The following is a 23174-nucleotide window of genomic DNA, read 5'->3' on the forward strand; positions in this document are numbered from 1 at the left end:
AGAAAATTTGATGCGCATGAGTGCAGTAGGCCATAGATGTTTTTCCTTTTTTTTCGTTTTTCTCTTCCTGTTCCCCACATTAACTCAAGGGCTCTTTTAAGAGCCACTTAAAAACTAAACCCCCAAAATTTTTTGGGGGATTTTCTTTTTTTTTTTTTGGGGGGGGGTGCGCGCACCCTGCGCGCACCCTAGGATGTTTTAAAAAAAAAAAAAAAAATGAATGTACAAAGAGAGGTGAAGAAATGGAAGCATGAAAAGGGAGGATTGAGAAATACAAATATTTTTCACTTATTTTTTTAAAAAAATAACTTATTTTGAAAAAAAAAATTTTAGTAATTTGCAAGGGAACAGATTTTCTTTTTTTTATTTTTCTTTCTAGTTCTGCAAAAAAAGAAAAAAGTATTAATATTCAATCATAAATTTTAAAAAGCATTACATGTTTTTACATATTTAACAAAGCAATTTTTTGCCCTTTTTTTGCTGTTTTCAGAATTTTTTAATTTTCACTTAAAATAGTGAAAACAATTGTATTCATCATTTAACAGCGGGCAAAAAAAAAACAATCTGAAAGATTGTTTAAAAAAAGCCCCAAAACTATCCTCACTGAAATATACCTTTTTAGAAATATTACATATCTATTACAAATACTTTTCTAGATGAATAAAAATTGTATAGATAAACCGTCTTTAAACCTTGTCGCAAAAGCACACATGCCAAAATAATTTCTGTCAAAGGAGTCCATAATTGTTTTTATTACTTTTCCTTTAGGCCAAATAGTAATTTCAAAATCCTTTTTAAGTGATATCTTCAATTATAATCCTTTAAAATTACAAAAAATGCTTTCTTCAGATGCAGTTTTTACTTTTAAAAATTTAGGTTTCAGAAAAATTAAGTAAGAATTGGGTAAATCATAAGGCAAACGTTGCTTGAAAATCAATTGGGAATCATTACACAGTGTCCAGCCTTTTTCACATTTAAGATAAACTGTGTAATGTCCAGAAGTTACAGTAGGTCCTTCATGAAAAATTATTGCAACTGTAACAAAAGTTTTTCCAGAAATTGATAATTGTTGTCCTATAAACTTCTTTATTAAAGTATCCAATTTTGAACCATCAGCTCTACAACGTTGCATCATTAAAATTACATACTGACCATATTTCTGTAAAAATAACGTGGAAAACATGTCAGATTTACATTCAGAACATTCCATGTTGTGATTGGCATCTTTAACTAATTTACTAAAAGTCACTGATTTACTTTGTGGTAATGGTAAAAATATGAACCTTTCTGAATCAACATTAGTGCTGCATGTGTTCATACAGTTTTCACACAAATGTTCCCATTTATAAGAGACACCAAATAAGTTTTCTACTTCTACTCCTTCATCTTCAAGTACGCTCAGTATATATATTAAGAATTCCTGTGCATCTTGCTGGACATTTTCTTTAAACTGTGTAGATCCAGAACATACATCTAAAAGATTTCTAACATCAGAAGCACTTTCTATTTTAGTTTTATCATTACTCAGCTTCTCATAAAGGAGACTCAGCAGAGAACACAATCTTTTTCCATGATTTACTATTATCTGTTCTTGCAACTTTTCAAGATAAAATACAACATTCAGCACTACATTTGCATAGCAGTTGACACCAGAGCTATTTTCAAAATGGCAACCAACAACCTCTTCAACACTGTCCTTTTTCTTTTTCCTTGCTATCACATCACTGTCCTTTTTTTTTTGTTCTGTTCATCCACATTACAGATATTTTCAAATCTCCTTTTCCGAGAAACAACATGTTTTTCAATCACAGGATACTGACCTAAATGAGGAGCATAGGTTCTTCTTAATCTATTATACTCCTTTACACAGTTTGTATCAGCACTAACTTTTGAGTCATCAAAGTCTATCATAAATAAACCAGATAATGTTTTTACTCGTGACAGAGCAACATATGCCATACCTTCTTTGAACACAGTAGAACCAATGTTTACAAAAGCACTATCTACAGTCAATCCTTGAGACTTGTGAATAGTTACAGCATATGCTAGAGAAAATGGAAACTGCTTTCTACGCACATATAAGTCTTTCACAAGCATGAAACGAACTGAACAACGACAAATGTCTTTAACTTCTTCTATCTGATCAAATTTTATTTTTAAACATTCAATTCCATCTTTTTTCTGGTAATTAATAAAACCCACAACTCTTCCCATAGCTCCATTCACTAAACCTTTTTCTACATCCAAATTTCTCCTAAAAATCACTCGACAATTCATGCAAACATATAGATTTTTTTCTAATCCAGCTGTTTTGGAAATGTTCTTCTCTAGTGAATCCAATTTATTTTTCAGTTTGCCTGTTAATGTAATAGTAATTCTTTCATGCTGAATTTTGTCCTCTGCTTCCATTTTCTTAATCTCTTCCTTTTCCAATTTCAAAAGTTCCTCATTGAATATTGAGCACTCACGTAGTGTTGGCATTAAGCAGATTACAGTATTTTTTTCAGCAATGTTCTTGTATATTTTCTCTGCAACTATTTCTTCATTTGGAAATAAATTAGGTAGCATCCTACTCTGTAAAGCTTTTTTGCCAACTTCTGTGAGTAGTCCAATTCTGATATCTTTCAGAATACTTGCATAATCTTCATCGTTTGCTTGTCTCATATTGGTAGTGAGTTCTTTGTACTCAAAGAACGACCAAATATTCGCATTACCAATGCTTCCTAATGACTTCTTTGTATCTTCATGTGTGACAGTATTAAACACGGGTTGTCCTTTAACTGGAGTGAGCTGTAAAAGATCTCCAAAAACTATGACGTGTTTACCTCCAAATAACACGTCATAGTCTCTCTTAAGAATTTGTTGCATTCTTAAATGCACAAAGGCAAGCATTAAGTTTGATACCATGCTCACCTCATCAATAATGAGAACTTGCATCTTCTTCAACACTCTTGAAACTTCGAAGCATGCTTCTCCAGTTAGCTTGTGGTATTCTATTTTGTTCTCATGCTCCACTGGTAACATTAGCAAGCGATGTAAGGTAATTCCTTTTATGTTATAGGCTGCTAACCCAGTTGGAGCAGTTACCACACAAGACAAATTTGAAGCTGTTTTTTGCTGTAGGTAGCTTCTGATGACTTTTATTAAGAAACTTTTACCAGTTCCAGCTTGTCCACTCACATACATCCTGATTGGTTCAAATGATGTGCATGAGCACTGTTTTTTTTCATGTAGTAATCCATGATCAATTTTTTGGGTGACTTCTTCATAAATTTGTTTTTGTTCTTCATTCAGTTGTTGTTCCAGATTTAGTAAGTCTATTGAATCTTCCTGTGCTTGATTCATAGCCATTTCTACTTCAGTCATGGCTACTGCAGCTTCATTTTCTACGATTGGTTGTCCTAGGGGATCTTGACTAAGTGTTCCTGAACTTTGGCTGTCTTGAGAACTGTCTCTAGCTACTTCAGCTGCAATTTTTGCTTCCTGTTCATTTTCTTCATTTAACATTTGGACATAAGTTGTGAAAGTACTGCATTCTATGCTGTCTTTGCTAGCATAAAAAGAATCTTCATAGCTTTGAAATTCTCCCAGTAGTTCGTCCTCTGAACGCCATGGTTTAAACAGCTGTAAAAGAGCCAAGTAGTAAAATTCCTTTTTGTCAGTAGTGTCGCAACTCAGCTTCCTGTGATTTATCAAACTTCCTTTTGTTTGCTTCACCAAACATCCTTCCTCACCAATGACTTTATATTTTCCATTGTTGATGTCTTCTGTGGCTTTCCGTGAAAAAATGTAGTTCTGCAGCACATCATAGAGACACATGTTCTCAAGATGATGACTTCTTTTTGGGTAATATGTGTCCAAAATGTTTGTTTTCAAAATATCTGTACTTTCTGGGTCATTCTCGGCCAAATATTCAATTTCTCCAACAGATTTTAGTACCCGATTTCGCATTCCTGCAAGGCCTAAACTGACCCAAATTATTCTTCTGGATTTCGAGTAAAGACTTGCAGATGATAACCTATCTGAGCATTCGTAGGATCCAATTTCTCGATGCGATAACATCTTTAAACTGAAACTGTACAGCTTCTTACTGACAGTCTTCTCGTGAGAAATCTCTTCCCACATTTCCTTCAATTCTGTTTTCTCAGATTTAGTGATGTAAGATGTGACATACCGAGCAACAGCAATAGAATTGTCTGCCACATACTGAATATCCATGTTAGCATTCCACATGGTTAAAATGACTGGGTTGTAGTCATTTATAAATTTTGACTCTTCTTTTCTTCTTAGGTTGTATGTATTTTTGGGAGATTTTCTGGTTATAGTATGTCGCACAGCTGACATAAAACTGTTGACTCTTCCTTTTGAAAGAACAGGTCTAGGAAATCCAAATCGACACTTTGTGTAGAATTTATCTTTGGTCTTGTACTTCTGTCGTCAGTATTTTCCACACCGATGACTTTGGAAACGTAAAACTTGCTCTTTTAACTTTTTCTCTTCTGTGCTTTTAGGTATAGCACATGTTGCATATTCTTCAATGAAAGATAACACTGCTTCATCAGCATCTGTTCCAAATTTTGGGGCATCCTTGATCCACAACAGCATATGAATATGAGGAGCACCTCTTGCTTGGTACTCTTTTCTCCAAAAGAAATCCACTACTTCTCCAAGAGGTGGATTTTTTTTATTGCAGATGAAAGACATCATAGCCTCAAATCTATGATTGAAATATCTGCAAACATTAACCGGATCCAATGAGCACAGTTCTCCTGCTGTCTTGTATTCAATGTTTTTAATGTTTGAATTTGCCTCTCGTAGAAAATCCAATAAATCATCCCAAGCGTACTCGGCACAGCTTAGGGTTACGAACCATGTAGGAGTTCCTAAATTCTGTAACATGCATTTTAATTCTCCATGGCGTCGGTACCAATATTCATTTGTCCCACGCTGACAAGCCATCAGATTGATCAATTGTGTTTCTAAATGATCATCTCGGTGCTGCATTTTGTCCATAAAATCCTTAGCAGACACATTATGTAGATGTACTCCACTTTTTAAAATGTGATTTACTGCATAAGATAGTGCAGACAAGTCGCTTTCAAATAAAAGATGGAACAAATAAGGAATACTTTGACGAAATCTTGGATCTTCTGCATATAATCTTGTAGTCCGATACTCAGAAGCTGGAATCTGTTCTGGGCGTTCATCGTATCGTCCACCTTTTCCTGTAGGAAACAGCTGGGGAAAACATCGAGCTTCCAAGCTCTTCTCCCATACACTCACGGGAGTTCCTTTTGCTTTCTTCATCTGAAACAGATCAATAGTGTCTCCCATAACTTCTTTTGAATGAAGAGGATGTATGCTGAAATGTTCATAAATTTCTTCTTCTTTTGACTTGTCCACTTTTTCAATTTGTCCAGTTGGTGTTTCTGTGTCTTCTTGTAAATCTTCTTCTTCTTCATCTATATAAATTGATTCATACCATTTATTATTCCTTTTCAAATATAAATCTGCTCTTTGTACTTTCCGTACATCTACCAGCTCCTGCCAAATCTTCTTATTCTTTGTAGGTTCACCATTAACCAGAATAACTAATGGTTCAGTTTCCAAAGTATCTGCATCAATAGTTTCCATATTTTTTTTCAAATCCAATGGCAAATACACCACTCTTCATTTTAAACCTCTCAGTAAATCTGAAGGAGGTAATTTACCAGTTTTGGGCTCCATACGTACTATGGTCTGGAACGGATGAACACATTGAATGAGTATAGACTCATATGTATTTAAATCAGAAAGTTCAGCAGGAATAGCATCCAATTCTAAATTATTATGTACAGCTCTGGTCGGCATTCTATTTTCTTCTAACTTATTATAACAGTATTTACAAATACGCTGATCTTCACCCAATTCAAAACAATTTTCCAGAAATATATATGTTGCAAAATCCTTCCACTTATAATTATCTTCATTTTCACTTTTTTTATACAGATCAACATTCCTTGTTTGAATTTTATAATGGCTTCTGCGGCAACAAATACAAGTAATATTTGGTCTTTCATTAGAGATGATAGTACATTTTGTCATTTCATCCTCAAAATCTTTAGTAATAATGAGTTCTACATTCTGTTCCTCATTTTCCTCATTAACTGTGTCCTTTTCTGCACTTTCTTGTTCTGGACCAAAGTAACAAAACTGAATCTCATCGGTAACCTTCACTACATCTGATACAGATCCACGGAACAGAGCATTATTTAACTCATTTAACTTTACTGCTGGACTTTTAGCAAAATACAATGTTCTCACAAACTTTCTCATTTCAGTATGATGAACAGCCAGCATCCTAAAATGATGAAAAACACTGTTACACACTTTTCTAGATAGACAAGCCAGAGAATGTCCTTGCAAACCAGTATTCTCTCTCACTCTGCATGGATCTAGTGTTTGAAGCACCTTCATCTTCTGTTTTACACTCTTTTTACTATATTCTCTTAGAAAGTCACGTAATTTATCAATAGATTCCTGACGCACAGTACAAATACTACTACAGTTCCAAGTGTACACTGGGGCTTTTGGACGTCTCCCCATAGCCTCCGCAGCCATTACTTCTTCCTCATTTCTTGGGACCATTTTCTCTTTTTCCATCACACAACCATCCTTAACTTCATATGCTCTACCATTGGTGTCAACTGCATGCAACAAACTATTACTTTGAAGATAACTCTCTTCATTAAAAAATGGTTCAGTACTTGAACTGTGCTTCCATTCTCCCAAGAACACTTTACAAAAGTTACTTTTTTTCACTTCTCTTTTCCTTTTGCTTTGTGACTTCATTGCATTGACTAATTTATCTAATCTACGCATCCTATTCAAAATTAGAATAAAAAGTTTTCTTTTTATTTCCAAAGTCTTACTTACAATATTTTCTATAAAAAAAAATTTCTTAATAAATTTTGATTTTTTCTTATATTTTTTCACATCCTTTAGCAAATTTAACATCACTCCTCTCTGAAACATTTTTCGACGAATGTTTTTAAAATCTAATTTTCGTGTTAAATCAGTTTTACTTACTTCTGATTGTACATTAGCTTTTTTTTTTGCTGTTGACTCTGTTGTTGCTTTGTACATAAAACACTGTTTGTTTTACATTTATTTTGGCCATTTTCTGTTTTGTTAAAGATATTTTTAAAGAAAACTTTAGTTTTCTTACCAGTAGAGTTTTTCTTTTTTCCATCAGAAGCTTTTCCTCGTATTTTTTTTTTCCCAGTTTTGTCCAGATATACTTGTTGTTGCTTTTCTTTCCTCTTTCTTGTCCTTAAAGGCATTTTTTTATTTTTTCACTGTTGCTCAGCAATACCTGCAAGAAACTTAAAAAAAAATCCTTTTTGTAATTATAATTCATTAAAATATTTTTTAAGCTTTTCATGAATTTCAAATGTTTTACCATTTGCCTCTCATTTGTGATTTACTGATTTGTGCAGAGTGCTAACCACCACAGTTGAAAAAAACAAGCTGCCCCTTTCCTGCAAGTGCAAGTCTTTCAGAACAACTGCAACACACTTTAAATCTCTGCCCACAATTCCTGTGCGCACACAGCCTCATGGTGTGATTCTAGGCAGAAAACAATGTTTGATTGGCAATTTAAATGCACATTTACTACTGTGGTAGAGCAAGTGATAATTGCTGTTACAGCCTGACACATTTTCCTTATAGTTTACAGAGACAGAAAAGAGCACATTTCCTAACAGCTATTTCATACCATGAGCATCTGCAACCTGGGTGAGTGATTAGACTAGAGCAAAGAAAATGAGGCCTTGATGATGTTTTTATGTGTTTGCGTTATACACTGCTATCTGAAACATCACACAGAGCTGAGTACTATGCATGGGAGTGTTGGAGAAGCTGCTGCATGTGTGCCAAGAGTGTGTTTCTGGAGGCTGTGTATTCTCTGGTGCAAGAGAGATGAGCAAGGAGACTTCCAGAACTGCATGAAGACTGCAGGGATGTATGTAACAGAGCATGTGTGCTAAGGGATAATTTGAGTTTAGAAAACAGGCTGCCCCTTTCCTGGGACTGCAATTGTTTCAGAACAACAACTTTACAAATTAAATCTCTGCCCACAATTCCTGTGCGCACACAGACTCATGCCGTCCTTTTAGGCACATAACACAGGCTGCCCCTTTCCTGGGACTGCAATTCTTTCAGAACAACAACTTCACAAATTAAATCTCTGCCCACAATTCCTGTATACACACAGACTCATGCTGTGATTTTAGGCACAAAACAGTGTTCCTGGATAGTACCACATTACTGTTACAGCCTGACACATTTTCCTTATCATTTAGAGAGGCAGAAAAGAGCACATTTCCTAACAGCTAATTCATACCATGAGCATGTGCAACCTGGGTGAGTGATTAGACTAGAGCAAAGAAAATGAGGCCTTGATGATGTTTGTATGTGTTTGCATTACACACTGCTATCTGAAACATCACACAGAACTGAGTACTACGCATGGGAGTGTTGGAGAAGCTGCTGCGTGTGTGCCAAGAGTTTGTTTCTGGAGACTGTGTATTCTCTGTTGCAAGAGAGAGGAGCAAGGAGACTTCCAGAACTGCATGAGACTGCAGGGATGTATGTAACAGTGCATGTGTGCTAAGGGATAATTTGAGTAAAGAAAACAGGCTGCCCCTTTCCTGGGACTGCAATTCTTACTGAACAACAACTTCACAAATTAAATCTCTGCCCACAATTCCTGTGTGCACACAGACTCATGCCATCATTTTAGGCACATAACACAGGCTGCCCCTTTCCTGGGACTGCAATTCTTACTGAACAACTTCATAAATTAAATCTCTGCCCACAATTCCTGTGCGCACACAGACTCATGCCGTCATTTTAGGCACATAACACAAGCTGCCCCTTTCCTGAGACTGCAATTCTTTCAGAACAACAACTTCACAAATTAAATCTCTGCCCACAATTCCTTTATGCACACAAACTCATGCTGTGTTTTTAGGCACAAAACAGTGTTCCTGGATAGTACCAAATTACTGTTACAGCCTGACACATTTTCCTTATCATTTACAGAGGCAGAAAACAGCACATGTCCTAAAAGCTCCTTGAGACCATGACCATGTGTTATAGGGTGAGTGATTAGACTAGATCAAAGAAAATGAGGCCTTGGTGACGTTGAATGTGTTTGCGTTACACACTGCTATCTGAAACATCACACAGAGCTGAGTACTACGCATGGGAGTGTTGGAGAAGCTGCTGCGTGTGTGCCAAGAGTGTGTTTCTGGAGACTGTGTATTGTCTGGTGCAAGACAGATGAACAAAGAGACTTCCAAAACTGCATGAACACTGCTGGGATGTATATAACAGTGCATGTGTGCTAAGGGTTATTTTCAGTTTTGAACATATGGCAACTACCTGTGCCTTTGCTATTTTGAAAGGAAAATCTACCCTGTTGGTTTCAAATGTTTTAGCTTTTGTCTCTTATTTGCGATTTAGTGATTTCTGCTGACTGCTAACCACCACATTTGAAGAAAACAAGCTGTCCCTTTCCTGCAAGTGCATGTTTTACAGAACAACTGCAACACAAATTACATCTCTGGCCACAATTCCTGTACGCACACAGCCTCATGGTGTGCTTCTAAGCAGAAAACAGAATTTGATTGGCAATTTCAAAGCACATTTACTACTGTGGTAGAGCAAGTGATAATTACTGTTACAGCCTGACACATTTTCCTTGTAGATCACAGAGGCAGAAAAGAGCACATGTCCTAACAGCTACTTCATACCATGAGCATGTGCAATGTGGGTGAGTGACTACACTAGAGCAAAGGAAATGAGCCTTGGTGACGTTGAATGTGTTTGCGTTACACAGTGCTATCTGAAACAGCACACAGAGCTGAGTACTACACATGGGAGTGTTGGAGAAGCTGCTGCGTGTGTGCCAAGAGTGTGTTTCTGGAGACTGTGTATTGTCTGGTGCAAGGCAGATGAGCAAAGAGACTTCCAAAACTGCATGAAGACTGCTGGGATGTATGTAACAGTGCATGTGTGCTAAGGGTTATTTTCAGTTTTGAACATATGGCAACTACCTGTGCCTTTGCTATTTTGAAAGGAAAATCTACCCTGTTGGTTTCAAATGTTTTAGCTTTTGCCTGTCATTTGTGATTTAGTGATTTCTGCTGACTGCTAACCACCACATTTGAAGAAAACAAGCTGTCCCTTTCCTGCAAGCGCATGTTTTACAGAACAACTGCAACACAAATTACATCTCTGGCCACAATTCCTGTGCGCACACAGCCTCATGGTGTGCTTCTAAGCAGAAAACAGAATTTGATTGGCAATTTCAGAGCACATTTACTACTGTGGTAGAGCAAGTGATAATTACTGTTACAGCCTGACACATTTTCCTTGTAGATCACAGAGGCAGAAAAGAGCACATGTCCTAACAGCTACTTCATACCATGAGCATGTGCAATCTGGGTGAGTGACTACACTAGAGCAAAGGAAATGTGCCTTGGTGACGTTGAATGTGTTTGCGTTACACAGTGCTATCTGAAACAGCACACAGAGACTGTTTTTTATCTGGTGCAAGAGAAATGCATGAAGACTTCTGGGATATATGTAACAGTGCATAGTTTCAGCACACCTTTGAAACATCTCTGTCAACAATTCTTCTCTGCACACAGACTCATGGTTTGATGGTAGGCACAAAACAGTATTCCTCATTGTTACCAGAACATATGGCAACTACCTGTGCCTTTGCTATTTTGAAAGGGAAATCTACCCTGTTGGTTTCAAATGTTTTAGCTTTTACCTCTCATTTGTGTTTTAGTGTTTTCTGCTGAGTGCTAACCACCACATTTGAAGAAAACAAGCTGTACCTTTCCTGCAAGCGCATGTTTTACAGAACAACTGCAACACAAATTACATCTCAGCCAACAATTCCTATATGCACACAGACTCATGCTGTGTTGGTAGGCACAAAACACAGGCTGCCCCTTTCCTGGGTCTGCAATCCTTACAGAACAACAACTTCACAAATTAAATCTCAGACAACAATTCCTATATGCACACAGACTCATGCTGTGTTGGTAGGCACAAAACACAGGCTGCCTCTTTCCTGGGACTGCAATTCTTACAGAACTAATGCTAATTTCAAATGTGTTGCCATTTTCCTCTCTTTTCTTTCAAAGTGATTTCTGCTAAATCCTAACCATCACAATTAAAAAGAAGCTGTCCTTTTCTTTCAACTGCAAGTCTTACTTTTCAACAGCAACACAAATTAAATCTCTGTCAACAATTCTTCTCTGCACACAGACTCATGGTTTGATGGTAGGCACAAAACAGTATTCCTCATTGTTACCAGTACACATTAACTTATGGTGAAAACATACTCCATAATATCTTACAAGTTCAAAACAGTTAAATATCTCCCAAACCTCAAAATGTAAAACATAACTTTTGAAGAAGATTCACAATTCTAATATTTATCTCAAAAATCACCACATACTTTCCCTCTCAAACTCATAACTCACCTTTAAAATTAGTTAGTTGTTTAAGAAATGTGGCACTCAAACAGCAGACTATCAGAGTCAGAATATCAGAGCTCTACACCTCTCTCCTCTCTCCAGAACCAGTAAATGGCAATGTTTCCCTCTCTTTTTTCACACATATACATGTTAATTTCAAATCTCAGTGCTTCCCACTTTTTTTCAAATGAAATCACACATTTCTATTGGTTGAAAACTTCAACCCCTTTCCAAATGTACCCTTCCCCCAACTTGACTTCTGCCTGCTTCCATAGCAACAGCTCATGGAACACTGCTGTGAGGAGAGAGGTCAGAAGTTCAGCAGACAATGTTTCATATCCAAAGAGCAAGAGTGCTTGACTTTTCAAACCTAACAGCAAATCCATAGTAATGTTCTGTGGTAACTAACCCCGGGCGTAGCACTACGCTTCGCCCACGTAGTGTACGTAGCGCTGCCTGCTTCGCACTTTCCGAAGTAGGCGAAGCAGGGCAGCGCTACGCACACGCCGAGGGCGAAGCGTAGCTGCTTGCCACCCGCCACCCACCTCCCGCCTGCCCTCCTTTTAATAATATAAGCATTGAAAAATAAATTAAAGTAAGTCGACTTACCCGTAAGCGCGGCGTCTCCGGGGCTCCCTCTTTCTGTTTCTAATTTCTTCTGGCAAATGCGCATGCGCGGACACCCGCGCATGCGCATTTCTCGCGAGAAATGCGCATGCGCGGGCGTCCGCGCATGCGCATTTGCCAGAAGAAATTAGAAACAGAAAGAGGGAGCCCCGGAGACGCCGCGCTTACGGGTAAGTCGACTTACTTTAATTTATTTTTCATTGCTTATATTATTTAAAAGAAGGGCGGGCGGGAGGTGGGTGGCACGTAGTGGGGCTACGCGAAGCGCGTAGTGTGCGTAGATTTGGGCACACTACGTGCTGCTTCACGTAGCCCCACTACGCCCACTACGCCCACCCTTAGTGGTAACACATTTTTCTGAACCAATACAAAACATGCTTTTAAAAATTCAAACATACAGCCTAGTTTTAACTGTAAAGTGGTTTGAATCTGCCAATGAGTTCTTTTTATAAAAAAAAGTATGTGTGCCTCCATATTTCAGATTGCCTTTCTACTGAAAGACACCTCCTGAGTGCATCCAGATCTCCTTGGAAGATGTTCACAGTGTGGATTGTAGGTCACAGCTATGTCTTCTGGAGTGAAAAGTTTGCAGAAAAAAGAGGTATGGTGAGAGACCTTGCTTTGCCAAATGTAGACATTAAATGGATTGGTCAGAGAGGGTTAAAGTGGCACCAATTAATGCCTTTGGTGAAAACCTTTCTACATCTCCCACAGCCTAACCTTTTTATTGTGCACTGTGGTGGTAATGACCTAGGCACTTTAACTGGGGTAGGTCTGGAAATGCTTATTAAGGACACCTTTGTGCAATTGATGTCGCTTTTTCCACAAACTGCCTTTGTATATTCTAATTAGGCCTGGGCAAAAATTTCGTTCCGTTCGCGGAAATTGCGATAATTTGACATTTTTGCGTTCCGCGGAGAGCGCGAAAATGTCAAAAATTCCGGTTTCCGCAGCTTGGCGATAATTTGTTTCTTGCTCGCGCTGTAAAATGATACATTCTCGCGCGCGCGCGATCGCCTTACCTGAATCCCTGCGTTCGCCGACAAGTTTTCTTGATCCGGTCGCGTTCTCCATGAGATGTTGTATTGTTTTTAGCCATTTGCGCTGTCTCGCGACAGTTCGCGCCCGCAGTGACGTCATGCGTCGCGCGATCACGTCTTTCTTCTCGCGATCATGCACCGCGAGAACAACTCAAAACAAGATGGCCGCGCCCGCAAGCAACCACATGGGTAAGTTGGCGACCCGCAACCATGCAGAAAATCTCGCGAACATGCCGGAAAAAAACTTCCGCATCTTTGCGATATTTCTGCTTGTTTGCGATAATTTTAAACATTCTCGCGATAATTTGCGAAGGTTAATTCCGCAAATTCCGCCCACCCCTAATTCTAATATATGCCAAAGGCAAAAGTGGAACTGGTCCAACCAATTTTGTCCACAGATTGACAAAGCAAGGAAGCACGTCAACAAATCTATTTCTGCTTTCCTCAGAGACTATGGTATGGGTTCTATATACCACAACAACTTGCTTTACAACATGCAAGACATTTATAGAGGAGATGGTGTACACTTCACTGATGAAGGCAACAGAGTCTTCCTCTTGAACTTTAGACTCTGCATTGGTACTTACTTGTAGGTACCAAAAAACACACAATAAACACAAGGGCTCTTTTTAGAGCCACCTTATATCTAATCACTTAAATGCGATTTTTTATTCTTTTTTTTTGCCCTACAAGGTCCTACTGTGACCCCCTTACAATGCCTAGTGGGTCAATATCTCCCCACTCTGCCCCCTTTTCACGTTCTCCCCCTTTGTCTATCACCCCCTCTTTATGCGAGAGACAAAATGGCAGCCGCCGCTTCCTGATTTCCACCGATTCGAATGTTTACTGACATCTAACAACCAATCAGAAGTGCGCTCGCGCACGGCAGGGTGCGCGCACAGGACTTGCTCAGTGCGCGCACGCTGCGCGCTTACAGATATATATATTGATTTAAATGCTAATTTCTCAGGAAATACTGAACAGATTTACACCAAACCTGCAAAAGGCACTTCATGGACCTTATGGCTACCTCTCTGCCAAATTTCACATAATTCTGGTCAGCCGTTCGGGCTATAGCTGCGACTAAAGTCCCTATGGAAAAATCCATGGGGAAAACGCGTTTTGGGACCCCCCCCTTTTTCTCAGCCCCCGCTTAACGAATCACCCCGAAACTTTCAGGGTAGGAGCTGAGCGGAGCGCCCCATTAGTTTTGCGAGGATTCATCAACCGGCGCCAAAGTTATTCAAAATAGAATTTTGAGATTTCCTATGGAAACACGGTCCTAACTATAACTACCTACTGGCAATCGCCAGTAGGTAATTATATATATTACCTACTGGCGGTCGCCAGTAGGTAGTTATAGTTAGGACCCCTTTTCCATAGGAAATCCGCAACATTCTATTTTGAATAACTTTGGCGCCGGTCGACGAATCCTCGTGAATTTCTCAAAATAGGTGGGGCGCTACGCTCCGCTCCTACCCTGAAAGTCTCGGGGGGATTCGTCAAGCGGGGGCTGAGATAAAAGGGGGTCCCAAAACGCGTTTTTCCCATGCATTTTTCCATAGGACCTTTAGACAGGGCTACAGCCCGAACGGCTGAACAGAATTACTAGAAATTTGGCAGAGAGGTAGTCCTCAGGTCAAGGAAGTGCCTTTTGTAGGTTTGGTGTAAATCTGTTCAGTAGATTCTGAGAAAATAGCCTTTAAATCAATATATATATCTGAGCCAGCTTACGGTACGCTTACCGTAAGCTTACCGTACGCGTACGGTGGCGTGCGCGAGCGCGATTCTGATTGGCTGTTACATCTAAGTAAACATTCGAATCGGTCGAAACCAGGAAGCGGCGGCCGCCATTTTCTCTCTCGCACTCTGAGGGGGGGGATGTAAATAAAGGCAAAAAACATATAAAGGGGCTGTTTAGACAGCGCCCATGCACATAGCCATGTTAGTTGAGTCCTCAAAGGCCAAAAACGGTAAATTTTTATTTTTTGAAAATTTCGCCGATTACGCCTACCGTACGCGTACGGTGCGCTTACGCTAAAAATTTTAATTAAAAAAAAAAACACTCTCTGTGCATGGCATATTATTGTCATCACTTACAAATTAAATTTAACAGATTACCTATCACAAGGAAGCGCATAATATGTCCTCCATGTGCGCACGGTGCGTAACGTGGGCACGCGGTGCGCGTAGCGCACTGCGTGCCCACCTTGCGTGTATGGCACTAACTGCGTAAAGTGGGCGCGCGGTGCGCAAAGCGCACCGCGTGCTCACCGTGCGCGCACGGTGCGCGAAGCGCACCGTGCGCGCACGGAACGAACTGCGTTAAGTGGGCGTGCACGCCACGAATGGCGTAAAGTAACTTAGCATTTAAAAAACCTTGCAAATTCACTGAAAAAACCATAGGTTTCACACACGTTATAGTTAGGAATTAGCATTTAAAAAACCTTGCAAATTCACTGAAAAAACCATAGGTTTCAGACATGTTATAGTTAGCGGAAATTTTACTGATAAAAAACCAATGAAATTCCCCCGTTATAGTTAGTGCAGGCAACTATAACTCACGCGACCGCAATCTGATGCTGATGACATATGTGTCTTTATGAAAAAAAAATATTTCTAATATATGTATAGCTAAAAATTTATGGAAGAAGACATGGGCAAATAAGTGTCTAAATACAGTATTAGCATCAGCAGAAGATTGCGGTCGCGTGAGTTATAGTTGCCTGCACTAACTATAACGGGGGAATTTCATTGGTTTTTTATCAGTAAAATTTCCGCTAACTATAACATGTCTGAAACCTATGGTTTTTTCAGTGAATATATATATATATATATATATATATATATATATATATATATATATATATATAACATCTGGCTGCATTCCATTGAAAAAGAGGGAAACTTGAAACGCGTTTGGTGTGTCGCCGCTTGGAACATTTACCGGTTCTCTCCCTGTTCATACCTTGATAAAGCTTTGGGGAAGCTCTTCGCTGCTCGAGTGCGGTTCGCCTGAGGGACACTCCCCACTGAGCTTGATGTATAGCGGCCATCCTGCCGCTGAACCTGCACCACCCCCAATTAAGGAGGCCATGCAGCCCGTGGATGTTAGAGCTGAGACATGGGACAGCGATGAGGATTAGAACAGTGAGTGGAAACCGGGGCTCATGTAGAGCTTCTCATTGCCATGCATTTTTCAGCGCTGCAATTTGGATTTAAATAAAGGACTTCACCTCCCATAATGCTACGCCTATCATTTAGAGTTGCCTATTTAGGCAGGCGATTTTGTGCATATATCATGGGCAGGTGGAGCCACTTCAGCGCTGCTGGCTGCATTCCATTGAAAAAGAGGGAAACTTGAAATGCGTTTGGTGTGTGGCCGCTTGGAACATTTACCGGTTCTTTCCCTGTTCATACCTTGATAAAGCTTTGGGGAAGCTCTTCGCTGCTCGAGTGCGGTTCGCCTGAGGGACACTCCCCACTGAGCTTGATGTATAGCGGCCGTCCTGCCGCTGAACCTGCACCACCCCCAATTAAGGAGGCCATGCAGCCCGTGGATGTTAGAGCTGAGACATGGGACAGCGATGAGGATTAGAACAGTGAGTGGAAACCGGGGCTCATGTAGAGCTTCTCATTGCCATGCATTTTTCAGCGCTGCAATTTGGATTTAAATAAAGGACTTCACCTCCCATAATGCTACGCCTATCATTTAGAGTTGCCTATTTAGGCAGGCGATTTTGTGCATACATCATGGGCAGGTGGAGCCACTTCAGCGCTGCTGGCTGCATTCCATTGAAAAAGAGGGAAACTTGAAACGCGTTTGGTGTGTGGCCGTTTGGAACATTTACCGGTTCTCTCCCTGTTCATACCTTGATAAAGCTTTGGGGAAGCTCTTCGCTGCTCGAGTGCGGTTCGCCTGAGGGACACTCCCCACTGAGCTTGATGTATAGCGGCCGTCCTGCCGCTGAACCTGCACCACCCCCAATTAAGGAGGCCATGCAGCCCGTGGATGTTAGAGCTGAGACATGGGACAGCGATGAGGATTAGAACAGTGAGTGGAAACCGGGGCTCATGTAGAGCTTCTCATTGCCATGCATTTTTCAGCGCTGCAATTTGGATTTAAATAAAGGACTTCACCTCCCATAATGCTACGCCTATCATTTAGAGTTGCCTATTTAGGCAGGCGATTTTGTGCATATATCATGGGCAGGTGGAGCCACTTCAGCGCTGCTGGCTTCATTCCATTGAAAAAGAGGGAAACTTGAAACGCGTTTGGTGTGTGGCCGCTTGGAACATTTACCGGTTCTCTCCCTGTTCATACCTTGATAAAGCTTTGGGGAAGCTCTTCGCTGCTCGAGTGCGGTTCGCCTGAGGGACACTCCCCACTGAGCTTGATGTATAGCGGCCATCCTGCCGCTGAACCTGCACCACCCCCAATTAAGGAGGCCATGCAGCCCGTGGATGTTAGAGCTGAGACATGGGACAGCGATGAGGATTAGAACAGTGAGTGGAAACCGGGGCTCATGTAGAGCTTCTCATTGCCATGCATTTTTCAGCGCTGCAATTTGGATTTAAATAAAGGACTTCACCTCCCATAATGCTACGCCTATCATTTAGAGTTGCCTATTTAGGCAGGCGATTTTGTGCATATATCATGGGCAGGTGGAGCCACTTCAGCGCTGCTGGCTGCATTCCATTGAAAAAGAGGGAAACTTGAAACGCGTTTGGTGTGTGGCCGCTTGGAACATTTACCGGTTCTCTCCCTGTTCATACCTTGATAAAGCTTTGGGGAAGCTCTTCGCTGCTCAAGTGCGGTTCGCCTGAGGGACACTCCCCACTGAGCTTGATGTATAGCGGCCGTCCTGCCGCTGAACCTGCACCACCCCCAATTAAGGAGGCCATGCAGCCCGTGGATGTTAGAGCTGAGACATGGGACAGCGATGAGGATTAGAACAGTGAGTGGAAACCGGGGCTCATGTAGAGCTTCTCATTGCCATGCATTTTTCAGCGCTGCAATTTGGATTTAAATAAAGGACTTCACCTCCCATAATGCTACGCCTATCATTTAGAGTTGCCTATTTAGGCAGGCGATTTTGTGCATATATCATGGGCAGGTGGAGCCACTTCAGCGCTGCTGGCTGCCTTCCATTGAAAAAGAGGGAAACTTGAAACGCGTTTGGTGTGTGGCCGCTTGGAACATTTACCGGTTCTCTCCCTGTTCATACCTTGATAAAGCTTTGGGGAAGCTCTTCGCTGCTCGAGTGCGGTTCGCCTGAGGGACACTCCACACTGAGCTTGATGTATAGCGGCCATCCTGCCGCTGAACCTGCACCACCCCCAATTAAGGAGGCCATGCAGCCCGTGGATGTTAGAGCTGAGACATGGGACAGCGATGAGGATTAGAACAGTGAGTGGAAACCGGGGCTCATGTAGAGCTTCTCATTGCCATGCATTTTTCAGCGCTGCAATTTGGATTTAAATAAAGGACTTCACCTCCCATAATGCTACGCCTATCATTTAGAGTTGCCTATTTAGGCAGGCGATTTTGTGCATATATCATGGGCAGGTGGAGCCACTTCAGCGCTGCTGGCTGCATTCCATTGAAAAAGAGGGAAACTTGAAACGCGTTTGGTGTGTGGCCGCTTGGAACATTTACCGGTTCTCTCCCTGTTCATACCTTGATAAAGCTTTGGGGAAGCTCTTCGCTGCTCGAGTGCGGTTCGCCTGAGGGACACTCCCCACTGAGCTTGATGTATAGCGGCCGTCCTGCCGCTGAACCTGCACCACCCCCAATTAAGGAGGCCATGCAGCCCGTGGATGTTAGAGCTGAGACATGGGACAGCGATGAGGATTAGAACAGGGAGTGGAAACCGGGGCTCATGTAGAGCTTCTCATTGCCATGCATTTTTCAGCGCTGCAATTTGGATTTAAATAAAGGACTTCACCTCCCATAATGCTACGCCTATCATTTAGAGTTGCCTATTTAGGCAGGCGATTTTGTGCATATATCATGGGCAGGTGGAGCCACTTCAGCGCTGCTGGCTGCATTCCATTGAAAAAGAGGGAAACTTGAAACGCGTTTGGTGTGTGGCCGCTTGGAACATTTACCGGTTCTCTCCCTGTTCATACCTTGATAAAGCTTTAGGGAAGCTCTTCGCTGCTCGAGTGCGGTTCGCCTGAGGGACACTCCCCACTGAGCTTGATGTATAGCGGCCGTCCTGCCGCTGAACCTGCACCACCCCCAATTAAGGAGGCCATGCAGCCCGTGGATGTTAGAGCTGAGACATGGGACAGCGATGAGGATTAGAACAGTGAGTGGAAACCGGGGCTCATGTAGAGCTTCTCATAGCCATGCATTTTTCAGCGCTGCAATTTGGATTTAAATAAAGGACTTCCCCTCCCATAATGCTACGCCTATCATTTAGAGTTGCCTATTTAGGCAGGCGATTTTGTGCATATATCATGGGCAGGTGGAGCCACTTCAGCGCTGCTGGCTGCATTCCATTGAAAAAGAGGGAAACTTGAAACGCGTTTGGTGTGTGGCCGCTTGGAACATTTACCGGTTCTCTCCCTGTTCATACCTTGATAAAGCTTTGGGGAAGCTCTTCGCTGCTCGAGTGCGGTTCGCCTGAGGGACACTCCCCACTGAGCTTGATATATATATATATATATATATATATATATATATATATATATATATATATATATATATATATATATATATATATATATATATATATATATATATATATATATATATATATATATATATCTTTTTTCTTCAACAAATTGCCCAAAAGCCTTTCAGGAGGGCACTCGGCACATTTCCCACCATCCGGTCTCAAGAAAGACTTGCCTTTGTGTCACGTTGTTTTCACTTGCTGCCCAACGCGTTTCAAGGAAGTGCTCCTCTTTGTCAGGGGCTTGCTTCATTAGAACAAAAGGAACAGCCAATCTTTCTTTTATTTTCATGGCAACAGCACTTTTAATTATATAACAACCATCAGTTGGTCTGCATTTGTATACAGCGGCGAATTCACTTGCGTTCTTCTCCGGAGCCCACTCAGGGCAGAATATATGCTTTTAATCCTTGTTGACTAAGCAGGACTTACTTAAAGCAAATAACTGTTCCTAACGGGAATCAATATCCCAGCATACAGCAAATATGACTCACGATGTGTGAGGCCCACTCAGGGCAGTATAAGAGTAGTGGCATGCAGAGAACCGCCTGCGAGATCAGCAGATGCAGAGACCTCAGACGAAGGGGCGCAAGCCTTGAAATGCGTAGAGAAGATTTGTCCGGAGCAGTAATGTAAGTTGCCTGTGATGCAGGCTGCCAGTGTGAAAGCCTAAATGGTTCCCCTGCCGTTGTGTGCGCCCTCGAGCTTTCAGGCGATTTTGTTGATTGAGATATATATATATATATAAACACACACGCACACGCATACATATTTCTGTACATAAATTTATATATCTTGATATTTAAATTTATATTTATATTTATTTTTATTATTTTTTTACTGTGTGCTTTGGTATTACACATCTTCTTGGGTGGTTATCTCTTGCACTACGCACTTTAGCTATCTGGTCACACCGCAGATTTCTTTCCCAATACCTCTTTTGTCATATACATAAATACACATCATTCTATGAAGTATCAGCACTCTCCAGTAAGATGATGGAATCTTAGAAATGAAATTTATATGATTTTAACAATAACTATCAGAAATGTATCTTTTATTGTTATTAATATTTATTCATTCCTATTTTAATCTTACTGTATTGTCTTGCTATATTTGCACACATTCCCAAAAAATTTTGCACATTCCGCACGATTTTGCACTATTATGGAAAATGCTGCTACGCACCTTTTTGTATTGGTACAGATTTTGAGTGTCCTTATAATATGATACTATACGGTATAAGTTTTTTATGGCATTGTTTTTACTTTTCTTGTCATTTGGGTGTTTAATATGGATTTATCCTGTTATATCTACACTCTCTTACTTGAACAAGTTCAGTATCTTGTATATGCTTTATGCTGGCTGCCTATGACAATGGCTATCATTACATTTCCGTATTTTAAATTGCACAAATTACCAACTATACGTATTTTACATTTGTATTACGTTTTTCTATAATTATCGTGCAATTTGATTCCATTGATTTAAAATGTATCACACAAAGTCTGTTTTCCTGGTCTAGTAGCACGTGATCAGGAAGTGGGTGTACACGTTGCAGCGCATATAAAAAATCTTTCAGTGCAACTTGTCTCCGCATGTGAACAAGGGCTTTCGAGCCCGAAACGCGTCATGGTTTGCTGAGCAATGGTCGAATAAATACTCTTGCCTGAAGTTTCCTGTGGTCCGTCTCTCCTTCTTCGCCGCCCGTTCGGAGGTTGTGGGAGTTTCCCGCTTTTCATATATATATATATATATATATATATATATATATATATATATTTATATATATATATATATATAATATATTCACTTAAAAAACCATAGGTTTCACACATGTTATAGTTAGCTGGACATTTCACTCGTGAAAAACCATTGAAATTCCCCCGTTATAGTTAGTGCAGGCAACTATAACTCACGCGACCGCAATCCTCTGCTGATGACGTCAGATATTACCTATGGTTTTTTAAGTGAATTTGCAAGGTTTTTTAAATGCTAATTCCTAACTATAACGTGTGTGAAACCTATGGTTTTTTCAGTGAATTTGTACTTTTTTTTTAAATGCTAAGTTATGTATTTTTATATATTTTTTTAAGGTTTTTCACCGTGCGCGTACCGTACGCGCACGATGCACTTCGCGCACCGTGCGCGCGCTGTGGGCGCACGGTACGCTTCGCGCACCGCGCGCCCACGTTACGCAGTTCGCGGAATTTTTCAGTTTCTACCGTACGCGCACACTACGCGTACTCCGCGATTTTTCTCAAAAAAATTTAAGGACATTTTGGCCCTTGGGGGTCCTTCTGGGACCCCCTGACAAAGGCTAGGGGGTCAGGAACTGTCCACCCTGCCCCCTTTTCACGTTCTCCACCTTTGTTTTTCACCCCCTCAGACTGCGAGAGACAAAATGGCGGCTGACACTTCCTGGTTTCGACCGATTCGAATGTTTACTAAGATCTAACAACCAATCAGAATCGCGCTCACGCACGGCAGCGTGCGCGTACGGTAAGTTTTACCGTACGCGCACGGTGCGCGCTTATAGATATATATATTGATTTAAATGCTATTTTCTCAGGAAATACTGAACAGATTTACACCAGACCTGCAAAAGGCACATCCCTGACCTGAGGACTACCTCTCTGCCAAATTTCAAGTAATTCTGTTCAGCCGTTCGGGCTGTAGCTTGAACTAAAGGTCCTATGGAAAAATGCATGGGGGAAACGTGTTTTGGGACCCCCCCTTTTTCTCAGCCCCCGCTTGACGAATCCCCCCGAGACTTTCAGGGAAGGAGCGGAGCGGAGCGCCCCACCTATTTTGAAAATTTCGCGAGGATTCGTCAATCGGCGCCAAAGTTATTCCAAATAGAATGTTGCGGATTTCCTATGGAAACACGATCCTAACTATAACTATCTACTGGCGACCGCCAGTAGATAATATAAGATAAAACCTACTGGCATTTGCCAGTAGGAAGTTATATTTAGGACCTAGTTTCCATAGGAAAAGCATTTTTTGACTTGTCTAGAGCTTTGGGGCAATTTGACGAATCTTCGCAAAATTTTCCATAAAACGTGTCAAGTTGGGTCTTGTTGTGCAAGTTTTGGGGTGATCCAGCAAGCCGGGACCAAGAAAAACAGGGGGTCAAAAGATGTGTATTTCCCATGGTAATTCCCATCGGAATTTTAGACACGACCACAGCCAAACTGCTGAGTGGAATTTGACAGAAAGCTAGATCTTGGTCAAGAAAGAGTGCTGTTTGCTATTTGGTGTAAATCTGTTCAGTAGTTTCA

At 40.8% G+C, this 23174-nt stretch overlaps 1 protein-coding gene across 3 annotated transcripts in view; it reads left to right on the plus strand.

The window, feature by feature from the left end:
- Nucleotides 1-23174, plus strand: part of LOC146833819 (dimethylaniline monooxygenase [N-oxide-forming] 2-like) — a 230324-nt gene that overhangs the window by 143819 nt on the left and 63331 nt on the right. For 2 of the 3 annotated variants that reach the window (XM_085601709.1, XM_085601710.1), the window contains one exon: nt 12649-12768. The exons of the other annotated variant lie outside the window; for it this stretch is intronic. In XM_085601709.1, the coding sequence (XP_085457835.1) occupies nt 12649-12768 (120 nt within the window). The remainder of the gene's footprint in view (nt 1-12648; nt 12769-23174) is intronic. 3 annotated transcript variants of the gene reach the window in all.

This window comes from Triturus cristatus, chromosome 4_2 (genome assembly GCF_964204655.1).
Source record: "Triturus cristatus chromosome 4_2, aTriCri1.1, whole genome shotgun sequence".
Classification (NCBI taxonomy): Eukaryota; Metazoa; Chordata; class Amphibia; order Caudata; family Salamandridae; genus Triturus; species Triturus cristatus.